The sequence below is a fragment of the Phalacrocorax carbo genome, chromosome 3 (assembly GCF_963921805.1).
Source record: "Phalacrocorax carbo chromosome 3, bPhaCar2.1, whole genome shotgun sequence".
NCBI classification, from domain to species: domain Eukaryota; kingdom Metazoa; phylum Chordata; class Aves; order Suliformes; family Phalacrocoracidae; genus Phalacrocorax; species Phalacrocorax carbo.
In genome coordinates, this window is record NC_087515.1 from 71,818,978 (window position 1) to 71,832,419 (window position 13,442).

Below are 13,442 nucleotides of genomic sequence, written 5' to 3' on the forward strand. Positions count from 1 at the left end.
TGAGTATACACATATCTCTGCTGCTCCTCATTTCTGCCAGGAGCAGAATCAGTAGGCAAGAAAAGCTGTTGTAGTATTTCACAAAGCCAGGCAATATCCAAAGTTTCTCACAAGAGCTTTTCGCCTGAGACCTCGTGACAACAGGGTTTTAGATGAATGCAGATATGCCTTGTATAAGTATCTGAACTTTAGAAGGCTTTTCTGAACCAAAACATCTCTGAACTTCTGGCATATGGCCCTATTAGTTAGTGCTTGTTATACGCATGCCTCTCCACTAGAAGGTACCTGTGGCTGTATTTTTGCCCTCCTTACCTCAGTTTCTCAGAGGGGATGGGATGAGCTGACAACTCCTTCCAGAGTCAGTGTTTCCATAAGCACATGGAGCAACTGGAGCAATAGAGAGAAGAAACTCTTAGAGCACCTTCCTTTTCCCGTTTCTGGGTGGCATTCCCATGACACTCTGCCCAGTGACTCACGTGCATCCCTAAATTTAGATTCCACTCAGCACTGGCACAGTAGCACACTGGTCTTACCAGGCCTGTTTTGAAGTGCTGCGTTGTTAGCATGTTTCTGTTATCTCCCCTCCCCCTGTTGTCCAAGAGTTAGTTGATGTCTCATGGGAATAACACAAAGACATTGTGAAAGCTGGTAAAGGCAATTCAGATTGAAACACTTCTTAGTCTCTGTTGAATCTTACTTGGATTTTCACCAGCGTCCTCAGTCCCTCACTCCTTATTCATAAATAAATAATTCCACCTCAGATGTTTCTTTGCTTTAGGGCTGTTCTGTTTGCTTCAGTCACTTCCCAAGAAAACTGTTCTATACTTCTTATTTTTCACCTCCAGGAAAAAAAATTTACCTGACTTTTCCATTCAGTAGCACAACACTGCTCTAACTCACACTTCTCTTGCTCACTGGATTCTTCCTTGTACTACATAAAGCTCCACTTCTGTGTAGAGTCTACAGAAAAAACTTCACTAAATACAAAGTCCATTGTTTGTCTTGCTGACTGATTCTGTCATCTTGTACGCTGCCATCTGCACATATACACACCTATTTCATTCTTGTAAAGACATTGCAGGCTTTTGAAGGTGAGGTCTTTTTGTACGCATATCTCTTACACCCTGTATGCAAAACGTGGTTCAGGACTAGTGCTCCTGGTGGAAGAATAGCATTAATTACATTATCAAGAAAAAGTAACAATAACAGTAGACTTTTCAATAGTCAATTGCACTTGAACTCCATATTGTAGTCAAGCCCGAATCATCAGAAGCACCTTGTGTTTCCTTGTGTAGCCCACTGTTCACACATACGCAGCTGATCCATGGACATTTGTAGCCCTGCTACTGTTCCTAGCTAACAAAATAAGTGCTTTCAATTAACAGATGGAGTTCATGTTTTACAGTGGAAAAGGCCTGCATAAGTTCCTATTTAATTATTTGCTCTGCCTCTTAATTTAGCTGAGTACATATCTGGAGAAAACCCACTGCATTTACTGCTTCAGAAATGACAAATTTTTTCTGGTGTTAAAAATACACTTCACATGCAACAATCCGAATGTGAGTTACTCAAATTGAGAGGAAATAAATTTATTCAAGAAATGGGATTGCTTCCTTAAATCAGAAATAGCTCTTTCCGTAATATCCATTTACCAAGTCCATCTTTCTAATTTACATAAACTTTTTTCAGTAGTAGCTGTGAGGGACATCAATGGGGCTAGATGCAGCTGAGATGTGAATGGAAACCCTGTGACCGTTTTTCTCAAACTTGACCAAGAGTGCATATCTTTCATTGGGCAGTGCTAATGGGAAATAGGGGTTACAGTCCTTTAATACCTCTATGTAAACATCCTCTCAAAAAATCATAACAAATATAGATATCTCTATGCTCCCTGGACACTCTGAATATTGCAGCTTGGGAGCTTGACGGAAGAACATTATGTCAGTGGGATTAATTGGTGGAATGACTTTGCAAAAAATCTCTGCAGCCAGGGATGTAGTCTTTGTGCTTTAGGTCATCTGCAGTAAAAATTGCTGCTACTTCCTGTACATCCTCCGTACAAAGCTCCACTTCTCAAAGCTCCATGTCTCAGCTTATGGCTCTTAAGACACATAAGGCTCTGAACCCTGCTATGAAGCTTGGAACAAACTTCATGTGGCTTAGCTGGGCCCCAGAATCATGTAAAATGCTACAAATTCAAGGGCAGAAGTGGTCTCTGATTAAAGAGAATCTTGTTGGTTGTAAGGACATTGGGCTTACAAATTATTCCTATGCATCACCTAACACCAGAAGTATAAGGAATAAAAAAATAAAAATCTAATTCTTCCAGAATTCAGGTACTCAGAAAAAAATGGAAACCACAGAGGTACCAGCAGCGCTTCAGTCTCTAGTTCTAGGACTGAAGGCTAGTGGAAGGAAAACAGTTAGAAGGAAGCTTTTTTCTGGCAGTATCTAATGGCCTTGATATGTTTAAAAGTTTCAGTCAGATCAGGAAGAGTAAGCAAACAATTAAACCACAGTTTAGAAATTAGAAGAGTTGCGCATTGCATGTGGAACTGAAACAGTGAAAAATCATAGGTGACACAGGAAAGTGGAGCTGTGGAACAGCTTATGTGTAATCTGAGACTGAAAAGTCTTCCATTTTGAGGAGGCAGCCACAGCCCCCAGCATCAGTCTCTGGAACAGCATGTCAAAGAGAGAGTGAGAGACTCCTAGGAACCGTAGAGATAGGCAGTAACAAGAATATTAAAATATACAACAAAACGAAGCTCCAAACAAACTCGTGGAGGATGAGCAGTACTCTGATGCTCTATACATGCTTACGAGACCTGAGTACCATAAAGCAGGCTCAGGACACAAAGGAATTTGTAGCTTGAAGTCCAGTATGCTCAGGGTTTCAGCAGGGAGAATTAAGCACACAAAACACTGGGAGAAACATTCTGTAAAACACATGCAAGGATTTTCTGCTTCATTTTGTCAGGACAATAACAAGGGAAATACATTGAGCAAATCGGTTTAAAACAACAAAGAAATGGAACACGTCAAGATGATACTTAACTTTAAACACTATTGTTAGAAAATCCGCAGAAGTATGGTTTGGGGAGACCCTGAATATTGGTAAATACTTTGCCTCCATGATAGGCAAAACAAGTCTATTTATGAAACCACCATGGACTGTGGAATTCATGCACTCCATGAAAATGGCAATTCTTCTATCAAACATACACATATTTTGTTTTGGTTTAGGAAGCATGCTGTGCAGTATTTCAATTTTTTTTTCATTCCCTGTTTGTATATGTTTTTTCATGAAGAAGAAAAGTCTGTTATGGTAGCTAGAGAAGTGAAAAGTAAGTGTCTTCATTTTTCCTTTATCTTCATGTTAATTTATGCAAGGGATAATAGCATATTTGCTTCTTGGATCTGCTAGCTTCAGAAAATATTCCTATACCTTAAATATTTGTCAAGTAAAGAAAAGACTCTTGTTTAAAAGCTTATAGTCCTGTGTTTATGCCATTATAAATGGTAATGAAACTTGATTTCTTATCCACATTCATAACAGTAAAACATCACAAAAAGAAAACTATAGTTCCACTAATTACACCAACACCCAGTGCCATGCAGCACAAACTGAAGGTAACAAATCTGGCTTCTTGAGGATGAGCAGTTAAAAAGAACATTTATTTTAGCTATTCTTGTACTCGTGTATTATCCCCCATCAAAATGGACATTCATCTCCCAAAGGAAAAATAAGAATTATAGTTTCCCCATTTTGTTTACTGAACTCTCAGTTTTCTAATTAATAACATCATAGAATAAGTAATTAAATTGTAGGTTTTTGTAAAAAAAGCAAAAACATTATCCTTATTTCTATTGTTGTCCAATTAATTGACAAAACAGAGGCAAATGCTGTTAAAAATTCAAGTCATGTTCTTTTGTAGACGATGTTTTAACTGCAATTCTCCATGAATAACAGAAGTCCTGTAATGACAGTTTCAAAGGTTCAAGTCATAAAAAGTGTTATAAAGGTATATTATATATGCAGGCTTTTCATGGCATTCTGCACATATCCCTAAGTGCAATGTTTTAGTGGTACATTACAAGAGCAACATTCTTGCAAGTTTTGCTCCCATTCAGTCAGATTTTATAAAAGAAACAGAACAGGTGCATGGCTATTGAATCACTACAATAAGCCTAGTTACACCAGGTTAATGGGCATAATTTCTTGAATTAGTACTTACTTAAGTACACAACATACCAGTTGTATCCTCAGCACCACGTTCACTCTGAGTATTAAGCTGTATTTCTGAGTTGCTCATAGCAAACTCCTAAGTAAGTGACCAGCTTATCAAATCCAGAACCTATTGTAGTCAGTCAAGGATTCCCATCCCAAATATATATACATACATACATAGGTGTGTGTATAGATATCTCTGTGAAAAAGTAGTCAGCTGAACTTCTGTTTCCGTTTTTAGAGAGAAAGGAGGAAAAGAAAAAGGCTGATGTAAAGAAGGCTACAGCTGAAACTAAGAAGAAAGGTATGGTTTGGGAATGTTTCTTACTGGCCTCACTCAGCTTTTGCTCCCACTCCTGGCTCAAATCCCATTGTTTTTCGCTAGGTTAATCCTATGCTTCTGGCTCTCTATAGTCCTTTAGGTTGCTTAGTCACTATTTGCATGTTATCACTTCTTCAGTGTCTGATGTGTTCAGTGTCTGATATTTTCAAAACTTTTTCTGACAAATAAAAAGTCCTGTTTGATGCCATCTGTGGGCTTGTTAAACAGTTTAATGTAGTTCCTATGTATATCAGGATATAGTGATACTGCCATACACAAAACTCATGGGAGATATCACTCGGTTCATGGTACACATCTTTCTGAAGGTGGGGTAGATTTATGCATTTATTTTATAGAATCTCAACCAAAACTTGCAGTGACTAAGCTGCAAAGCATTGACAACCATCTAAAATTTTTGATCATTCATTCCCAGGAAACATCTAAAATCCACTAAGGTCTTGCTTTCATGGGAAAAATATTTATGTCATTCATTATTTTTTAATGACCACATTGCTACTGGAGCTTAAGCTAAAAGGTACCACATTCATGCACTGATGATTTTTGCCTAGCCTTTGATGAATTATTAAGGGTCCAAATCATCCATAGTTGATGCATACTGATTAATTTTCATTTTCAGCTGATTGCTCTGTGGCTAGTTGGGTGCAAGTGCTATAAGGGAATAATGTGAACTAAACTCCCAAATAAGTCACATTTTTTTCAGCATGTGCCCACAAGGGCTTGGCTGACTGCATATTTGAGTGTATGATTCAGAGTACTAGCATATCGAATTACTTTCTTTAATTAAATCTTAGAAAAAGAAGGAAAAAAAGAGAAAGCTCATGAGAAGACAGCTGTCCCTGAAATTAAAAAAGCAGGTAAGAAATTCAAGTCTGTCTTTCTCTGCAGTAGATATCTCGCTAGTTAGTGTAAGCACTTTCAGGTTTTAAGTATTTGAGATAGGGGCCTATGTAATTAATTATCTCTTAAGAATCTAATCTGGAGATATATATGTATATACACAGTGTATTTATAGATATAGATATATATGTGTGTGAGTGCAATATGTTTCCATTATATTATATATATAGTATTTTATGCATATTATATATATGCATGTACATATGTGTATATATAATATATGTAATTTTCAATTCCATGAGCTTGGGATTTTTGCAGAAACATTAGAAACAATGCTTTCTTTTATACACTAAATCAATCAAGAGCATAAGTAGTTTCAAAGGGCGCACGGCATGGAAAGACTGAATGGAGTGCATAGATTTTTGCATGAATTATTGCACAAATTCAGCTCATTTTTAGTAATAAATGGAAACATCAACATATCAAACCACTTGATGTGGTAGAAAATAGATAGTTATCTTTCTGAGGCTTTATCCATCCCCAGAAAATATTTTTTTTTAAGTTAAAAATTAAGTCAGTGAATGTCCTGAACCTAATCAATTGTGGTTTGTGCTATTTAGCATAGAAAGATACATTTTTCAATAAGAGTAAAAATTAACATTTGGGTCTTGTCTACACTAAAATTGTTGTAACTTTTCTTACCTGTTATTTCAGCAATTTGCAAGTATGTTTAATGCACAAATGTAAACATATCTCCAGCAAGTGACACAGTCTGTGAAACTGTCTCATTAAAATCAAAGTCTCATTAAAATCAAGGAGAAACACAATGGTCAATCTAGTGGTTTGGTCTTCATCTTAATACCTAGAAACGCTGGTTCTACTTGCTGCTTTGTGAGACACTTTCTATACAACTTTCTACAAGCCATCAAGTACTCAGATGACCCTTTCTGTAGACTAGACTAATGCCTAAAACTATGGAGGAAGGTTTAAAATAGGATTGAGAGTTCCAGGGCTATAGTTACTATGCCCTCAAGGCAAGCCTTGTGTTCTGTTATCTAATTATTTGTATCTGTTGAATTTTCTCAAAAGCTGAAAGGGATTACATATGCAAATTTCAATGTGCAAGTGACTTCTTTGCCACTGAGGTGTACATGGTCTACGTAAGCTTTCCTATTCAAGAAAAATGTTAATTTATGTTTGGTACAATACAAAATACACAGAAAGACACAGAATAACTTGGAGTACTATCCTGGTAGCCCTGTATTTAAATATGCTTCAGTCTTTTATAGTAGGGAGTGGCACACTGGGGAAGGGATGGGGATGAAGTTAAGTTGCATGTTTAAATGTATAAGCACAGATTTTAAAAGAAAATAAGCTGACAATTCAAATATCTTTTCTAATTTTATTCTGGGTCTAAGCTTGTATTTCACTTGAGAATACAGAATTGTAAAAGATTACATTTTATGGCAGAGCTGCAGCATGAAGTTATTAATATGTTCATCTTCACAAGCTGTTGCTAAATCCAGTGAGTCATGCTACCAATGCTAGGAAGACACAAATTAGACAAACCGAGACATCCGCACATTTCTGTCCCTTTTATTAGCTCTGTAGGTTGCTGCATTTTGAAGAGTTTACTAGCCTTTGTGTAAAAGGATGGTAATCCATAATACATTCTAGCTACACATGTTGCTGTTATTCCTCATTCGCCTTGCTCTTTGAATGCATGTGTACTTTTTAGCTTTGACTGGCAGCACCTATTGTTATCCCTAAAAGGTTTTAAGCCTGAAATAATTGCCACATTTGATCAACAGAACAGTAGTGCATAGCCCAGTTTTGAAATGAAGCACCTCAATGTCCAATAGTATTTACATACTTTGGGCAGACACAGCAAATGAACCTCAGATCGCTTGAATCAGAAGCGTAGATAAGCATCCAAAAGCAAAAGTGTAGGAACAGCTTCCAATTTTCTTACCTTTTCCCATTAAAAGACTAGGCAGAGGCGGCTGCATTAAAAATAAACTCCTCACCGTGTTTTTCAAATCCTCACGTTGCCTCTGGATGCCTCTGATTTTGTGTCTCCTTTTGCTTCCCCCCACCTGTGCAATGCCTGAAACCAAGGGGTGTGGGGGGCATGCTGCCCCCTCAACGCCACCCATATCCATCCCCACACCAGCAGGCAGCTCCTTCTGCCAGGAGCTGGCTGCCTGGCACCCCAGTCCCACCTCTGCTCCTCACCCTCGCATACCTCCTCCCAGAAAACTCACCTCTGACAGGAGGCCCGTTAACCAGGCTTTCCCCACAGAAGAACGGTGGTGTGTACAGGCTGTCAGGCGAGAGAGAGAGAGAGAGAGAGAAGGAAATGCTCCGTAAGCACTAGGTGAGAAAACATCTCTAAAATAATGCTCTAAGAGCAGTACCTCCCTCTATTCCTCTCCGTCTCTCTTCCTCTAACACGGAATTTTTGTGATTGCAAATACTGAATATTTTTGCTGATTAGTATTTTAGATTAGCCCTTTGGTCCAGGAGACAATTTTATCTCTAGTGTTACCAGAATGGAGTTTTTTATTGCTCTCCATTAATTGCATCCCTGTGACGTATTTGTTTATTTGCATGCCAGCTTACTCTTTCTCCATGCCTTTCTTCCTCCAGTCCTCCCTCTCTTTCTCTCTCTCTCTTTTTATGCTGCTGCAGAGGAGCAAGAGTCATCTAACGTGGAATGTTCTTAGTCTTTAGTACAGAGTGAACTGAATGATTCTTAATTAGCTTTTAAAAATGCATTGTAGATAAAACCACATTAATCCTCTGACCTTCAGCTCATACAAAAACATTGTGTTAATTGTCCTGAAAAATAGATAATTCCATTGTTACAAACTCAGAGGTCTTGCTTAAACAAATATAATTGTTGGATACAAAGGTCTCGCACAGTCACGCTTCAAAACATTTTACAAAAATCCATCCAGCGCTACTCTGGATAAAGAAGGAGCTGCATCTCCAAATCGCCATGAAGGCGCTTGCTGAGACTTGGCAGAGACAAGCCTTTGCCAGGGTCTTCCAAAGCTCCTGGTGGTTGGGACACATTTGCTTGAAGGGGTCCAGCCTGAAATCTGACTGAGAAAGGAGACCCTCTCTATTAAAGCTTTGGTGCACAGCCCTACATGATAATGATTATGCAGTAGTTGGTGTTTTCAGGTACTCATAGTTTGCTTGCAGAGTATTTCCTGATGGTCCCTTTCTCAGTCTCAACAGTCTGGAGCTTCTCTGCTCCTTCTTGTATCAGCTTTCCTAAAAATTCATTATGTGTACATGCAGCTTTTATCTTTAAGTTTTATTGCTGCAAACTCCTTTCCCACTTTGTTTTGGTTCTTACAACAAATAAAATAGGTAATAAATGAGCTTATAAAGCAATGAAAATGTCAGCCTGGATCATCACACCATTTGCTAACTAAAGCTCTGCTCAACTGTCATTGACGATCTTACCTTCCTGTTATTGCTGCATAATTTCAGATAATAACGGTAATAAAAATACCTAGGTCTTGTGCAGCATTTTTTGATAGTAAATCTTAGAACTACTTTAGAAGGACAGCGCCTTTTCCTCCGCTTTCCACAAAGGCAAATTCAGGAGTAGACATGCCACCGAAGCCAGTTGTCCAGGAGACTTACAACATATACCTTATGAATGCCAAACCAAAGCTAACTGGATTAAAGATCCCAAACTTTTATACACTTTTATTATTTTCCTAATGAAAACCCAGGGGCACCAACCAAGGCAAATGATGTTTAGGAAGAAAATGGTTTTGCTTAAAAACACAAGGCTTCATCAGCTGGGCAAGTATTCAAGAATCCCTAGGGTCTGCCCTTCAGTGACAAATGTTTTAAGGGTATCAAACTCAGGTACCTGCCTGAGCAGGTCTGCTTAGCAGAGATGAAAAAAGTCAAGGTGTTGATGTGCAGATTTACTCACCCCAGATCAGGGACCATGGTCTGATTTCTATTTTATTGTACATGAATACCCCCAACAGAGCATCCAAGCCCTTACTAAGGACCATTGCAACCCCTAACTAAATCGGGAGCTAGGTTGCAGTGGTTGCACAACCGGTGTTAAGGATGCATCTATCCCTGATACAAGCCAGGATGCTGTTGGCCTTCTTGGCCACCTGGGCACACCGCTGGCTGATATTCAGCCAGCTGTCAACCAACACCCCCCGGTCCTTCTCCACCAGGCAGCTTTCCAGCCACTCTTCCCCAAGGCTGTAGCATTGCATGGGGTTGCTGTGTCCCAAGTGCAGGACCCAGCACTTGGCCTTGTTGAACCCCATCCAATTGGCCTCAGCCCATCGAACCAGCCTGTCCAGATCCTTCTGTAGACCCTTCCTACCTTCAAGCAGATCAACACTCCCACCCAACCTGACGTCATCTCTAAACTTACTGAGGGTGCATTCGATCCCCTCATCCAGATCGTTGATAATGATAGGACTACGATAAAGGTATATCTATGATGCATGATACTCTGTCATATGTTTCACACCAGACAGTGTCAGCAGAGGAGGAGAGTGGAGATGTCTCTCTAGCTACCAAAGTAAATCCTTGCCTCTTGAATAGGAAAAGCCTCTGGGGGTTTACAGTTACAAACACTGAGGTACATTTTAATGATGTCACTGTAACAATCAAGTTAATTCACCCTGCAGTCATGAAAAAAAAAACCTAAAGATTAATCTTAGATGTAAAAATGGAAAACATTACTCTATGATTGCCACAGAACCAGGTTAACCAGGTTATTCTTGCCACCCTGTTATCCAGTGAGATCATGTAGCTGGGGGAAAGTCTATGTTTAATCATCCTTTGGAGGAGCGATGTTATAGTACTAGGTCGGTAGAGCAGAGTGGAGGTGATTAGACAAAAGACCTACCAGTTCCCAATGATTTTTTGCATGGTTTGACTACAGATGCATTTTCATCAACTGTACTTTCTTCACTTTAAAGGACAGGCTTTGTAATTTGCAGAAAAGCAATGATTTAATAGGAAATGGAGGGAGAAGACCATTTTATACACCAACAATGTGTTCTTTGTTATTGTGTTCTATACAGACAGGAAGACAAATTCCTCTGATCGTTTTCAAATTCCTGGTCTGAACAACAACAAAAAATCTATTTAATTTTGTTACTTCCTTGGCTCAACTGTTACCCTTGCAGTCTTGATATTAATCTTTCCATTTCATTAAGAGAACAACTACTGACACCTGGTGGCCAATTAGCTTTTTCTTTCATTCTATATGTTGGGGGTTTTTTTTGTTTGCTTTCAAATGTGGCTATTTAAAGAGTTTGCTGATGAGATGATGAACCTATTACTTATTTCCCTATGCTTCTTTTCCTGTTGCTTTCATGGCTAGAAAGACGTTAGAATGTTATCCAAATATGACACTATTCTCAGAAGAAGCATTTTGGAATGACAGTACTTTCAGCACTGCCAGAAAAGTAAAATGAATTAAAATATACCTTATGACATAAGTGTATACTTAGAAAAAAAACCATGCTTGGCATAGCCACTGATCTAGAGGAGTAGATGCACACCACACTGCCTGAAATGCTTTGGGTTGATCCATCTGTAATGGATTGAATGCTTCATCTGGGATCCAAATGTTGATCCCAGATTTTTGCTGATGAGCAAATGGGTTGTGCTTGCACACATTTGTAGGAAGATGCCTTTGTTGTCTCTCAAGAGTAGGGTTTGAAACTCCTCACTCTGCCCTACCCACTCCCAGGAGTGTATTTCCAGCTAGGAAATAACTGAAGTGCTGACAGCTTTCAGCAGCCCAGGCTGGGCACTGCCATGTGTCTCCTGTTCCCCAATGTGATAGATGTCACACAATAGATGTCAGCAGATGGGGGGGTGATGGGTGCTTTCAGAAGAACCCCAATGTCAGGTCTGCAAGGGCCAGTGAGGTGTAGGTGTCTCAAATTAGGCTGCTTACAAGGGCAAGCAGCCAGAGCTGTGAAGGCAGACCAAGAGGACCCAAAGTACTTTGAAAGTGGCTGGTCACATACAGAAAACAAAACATGTCTATTCATGAGTTTTCTTGTGGCTTATTCAACAGAGTATGAGGAAAAGGTAAAAACTGCAGTGGTAAGGAACTGGGGTGCACGTATACATGTTACTGTGCATTTTTGATTGGCCAGGCTCTTTTTCAGAGTGGCTGATACAACATGTAGAAGGTACGAGTTTTGAGAGCTATAACCCTATCTGACTGTTTTTTTGTTTTGGGTTTTTTTTTATTAAAAATAAGTCACTGCAGTGGGTTGACCTTGGTGAGTAGCTAAACAGCCACTTGTTCACTCCCCACCCACCAACAGGATGGGGGAGGGAACAGGAAGAGCAAAAGTGAGAAAACTTGTGGGTCAAGACAAAGACAACTTAATATGTGAAAGAAGGAGGAAAAAAACTAGTGGTGAGATGACAATCACACACCACCTCCCACAGCAGACCAGTGCCCATCCAGGCTGAGCAACAGCTGTCCTTCCCCCTATTCTTCCTCTACCCTCAGTTTTTATTGCTGAGCATGACATTATATGGTAGGGAATATCCCTCCGGTGAATCTGGGTCAGCTGTACCAGCCGTGTCCCCTCCCAACCTCCTCCTAACTTGGTGGGGACAGTTAGAGTAGGAAAAAGAGAAAGCCTTGATGCTGTGCAAGCACTGCTTAGCAATAGCCGAAACACTGGTGTGTTAACAATGTTTGAGCCACAAATCCAAAACACAGCACCATACAAGCTACTGTGAAGAAAATTAACTCCATCCCAGCCAGACCCAGTAAAAGAACCTGTAATTCATGTTTATTTGAAGAAGGTTTAGAGAGATTAGGAGGAGAGACAAAGGTAAAAATTAAGTAACAGAAATAATAAGGAATGAGTTGCCTAGTGATGCCTTATGCAGACAAATGAACACATAAGAGCAATAATTAAGGGAGCACAGGGTGTTATGAGCTGAGACAAATTTAGGAACAAATCATGTTAAAGCACACACACACAAAAAAGGAAGATCAAGTTATAGACTGTAGAACTGCATGATCCTTCTCTAGAGTATTACTTATCAATATTCTTTTGACCACTTTCTCTGCTGGGCTGTTCATCCGCTTGTACATTTCTGCAGGGGCCAGGGCTTGGCTTGCTGTGTGTTTGTACAACCCTTAGCAAAGACCCTGGCTCTGGTCTCATCTTAACTGTGATTTCAATTGATAATATCATTATATGAATCAATGCCCATACTCCAAAGCCTATAAAAAACATCTAGTTTTCTCAGCTGGCTGACTGGAGCTTCAGGTTTCATCTCCTGTACTACAAGCTGATTCATTCCTGACTAATACCTTGCTCATGACACTATTATGCATGTCAGGCCCATCCTGATTTTTTCTTTCCTACTCCTCCTCTCCTGGATCTTATTCATAACTCACCTGCTGTTTCCTGACATTTTTGCATTAGTAAAGGCTTCTGTTTTCAGACAGAAGCTATACACCCAGCCCTCAGCACTGGTTGTATTTACTAACCTGCAGAAATGCTGGATAAGGATTCTTGCACAGTTACCAGCAGGTGATGTTATTCACTCTTCTTTTGCTGACACAGGCAGGGTTTAGTGGCATCTCTTGACTTTGAGAAAGATTTCCTGTTTGTGGGGCTTTGTACAACAAAATTGCAGAAAGTGGAGATGGAAATGACCTACTAGGTCATCTAATCCTTCCCTCTGGCAATGTAGGATAATTCCTTACAGAATATCTTCAAGTGCTTTATCCAGTTTAGTTTTAAATGTCTGAAGTAACTAGGCCTCCATCAATTCCCACAGAAGATTATTCTCCAACCTAATAGATCTCACAGTTAAGAAGTATTTCATTCCAGCCTGCCTAAATTTTCCCTTGCTTAATTTTATCCCATCACTCAGAGTTATATTCTCTTGTGACACCCAAATATAGTCTTTCTAACCTCAGGGCCCAATTCCCTACTGCCTCATGTGTTATATTGCCACTTACATTTACATCTGGAAAGT

The 13,442-nt window shown here is 39.5% G+C and overlaps 1 protein-coding gene across 1 annotated transcript in view; it reads left to right on the top strand.

Moving 5' to 3' along the window:
• Window positions 1-13,442, top strand: part of TRDN (triadin) — a 230,491-nt gene that overhangs the window by 106,038 nt on the left and 111,011 nt on the right. The window contains 2 exon segments of the mRNA XM_064447367.1: window positions 4,477-4,535; window positions 5,366-5,428. Of these exon segments, the coding sequence (XP_064303437.1) occupies window positions 4,477-4,535; window positions 5,366-5,428 (122 nt within the window).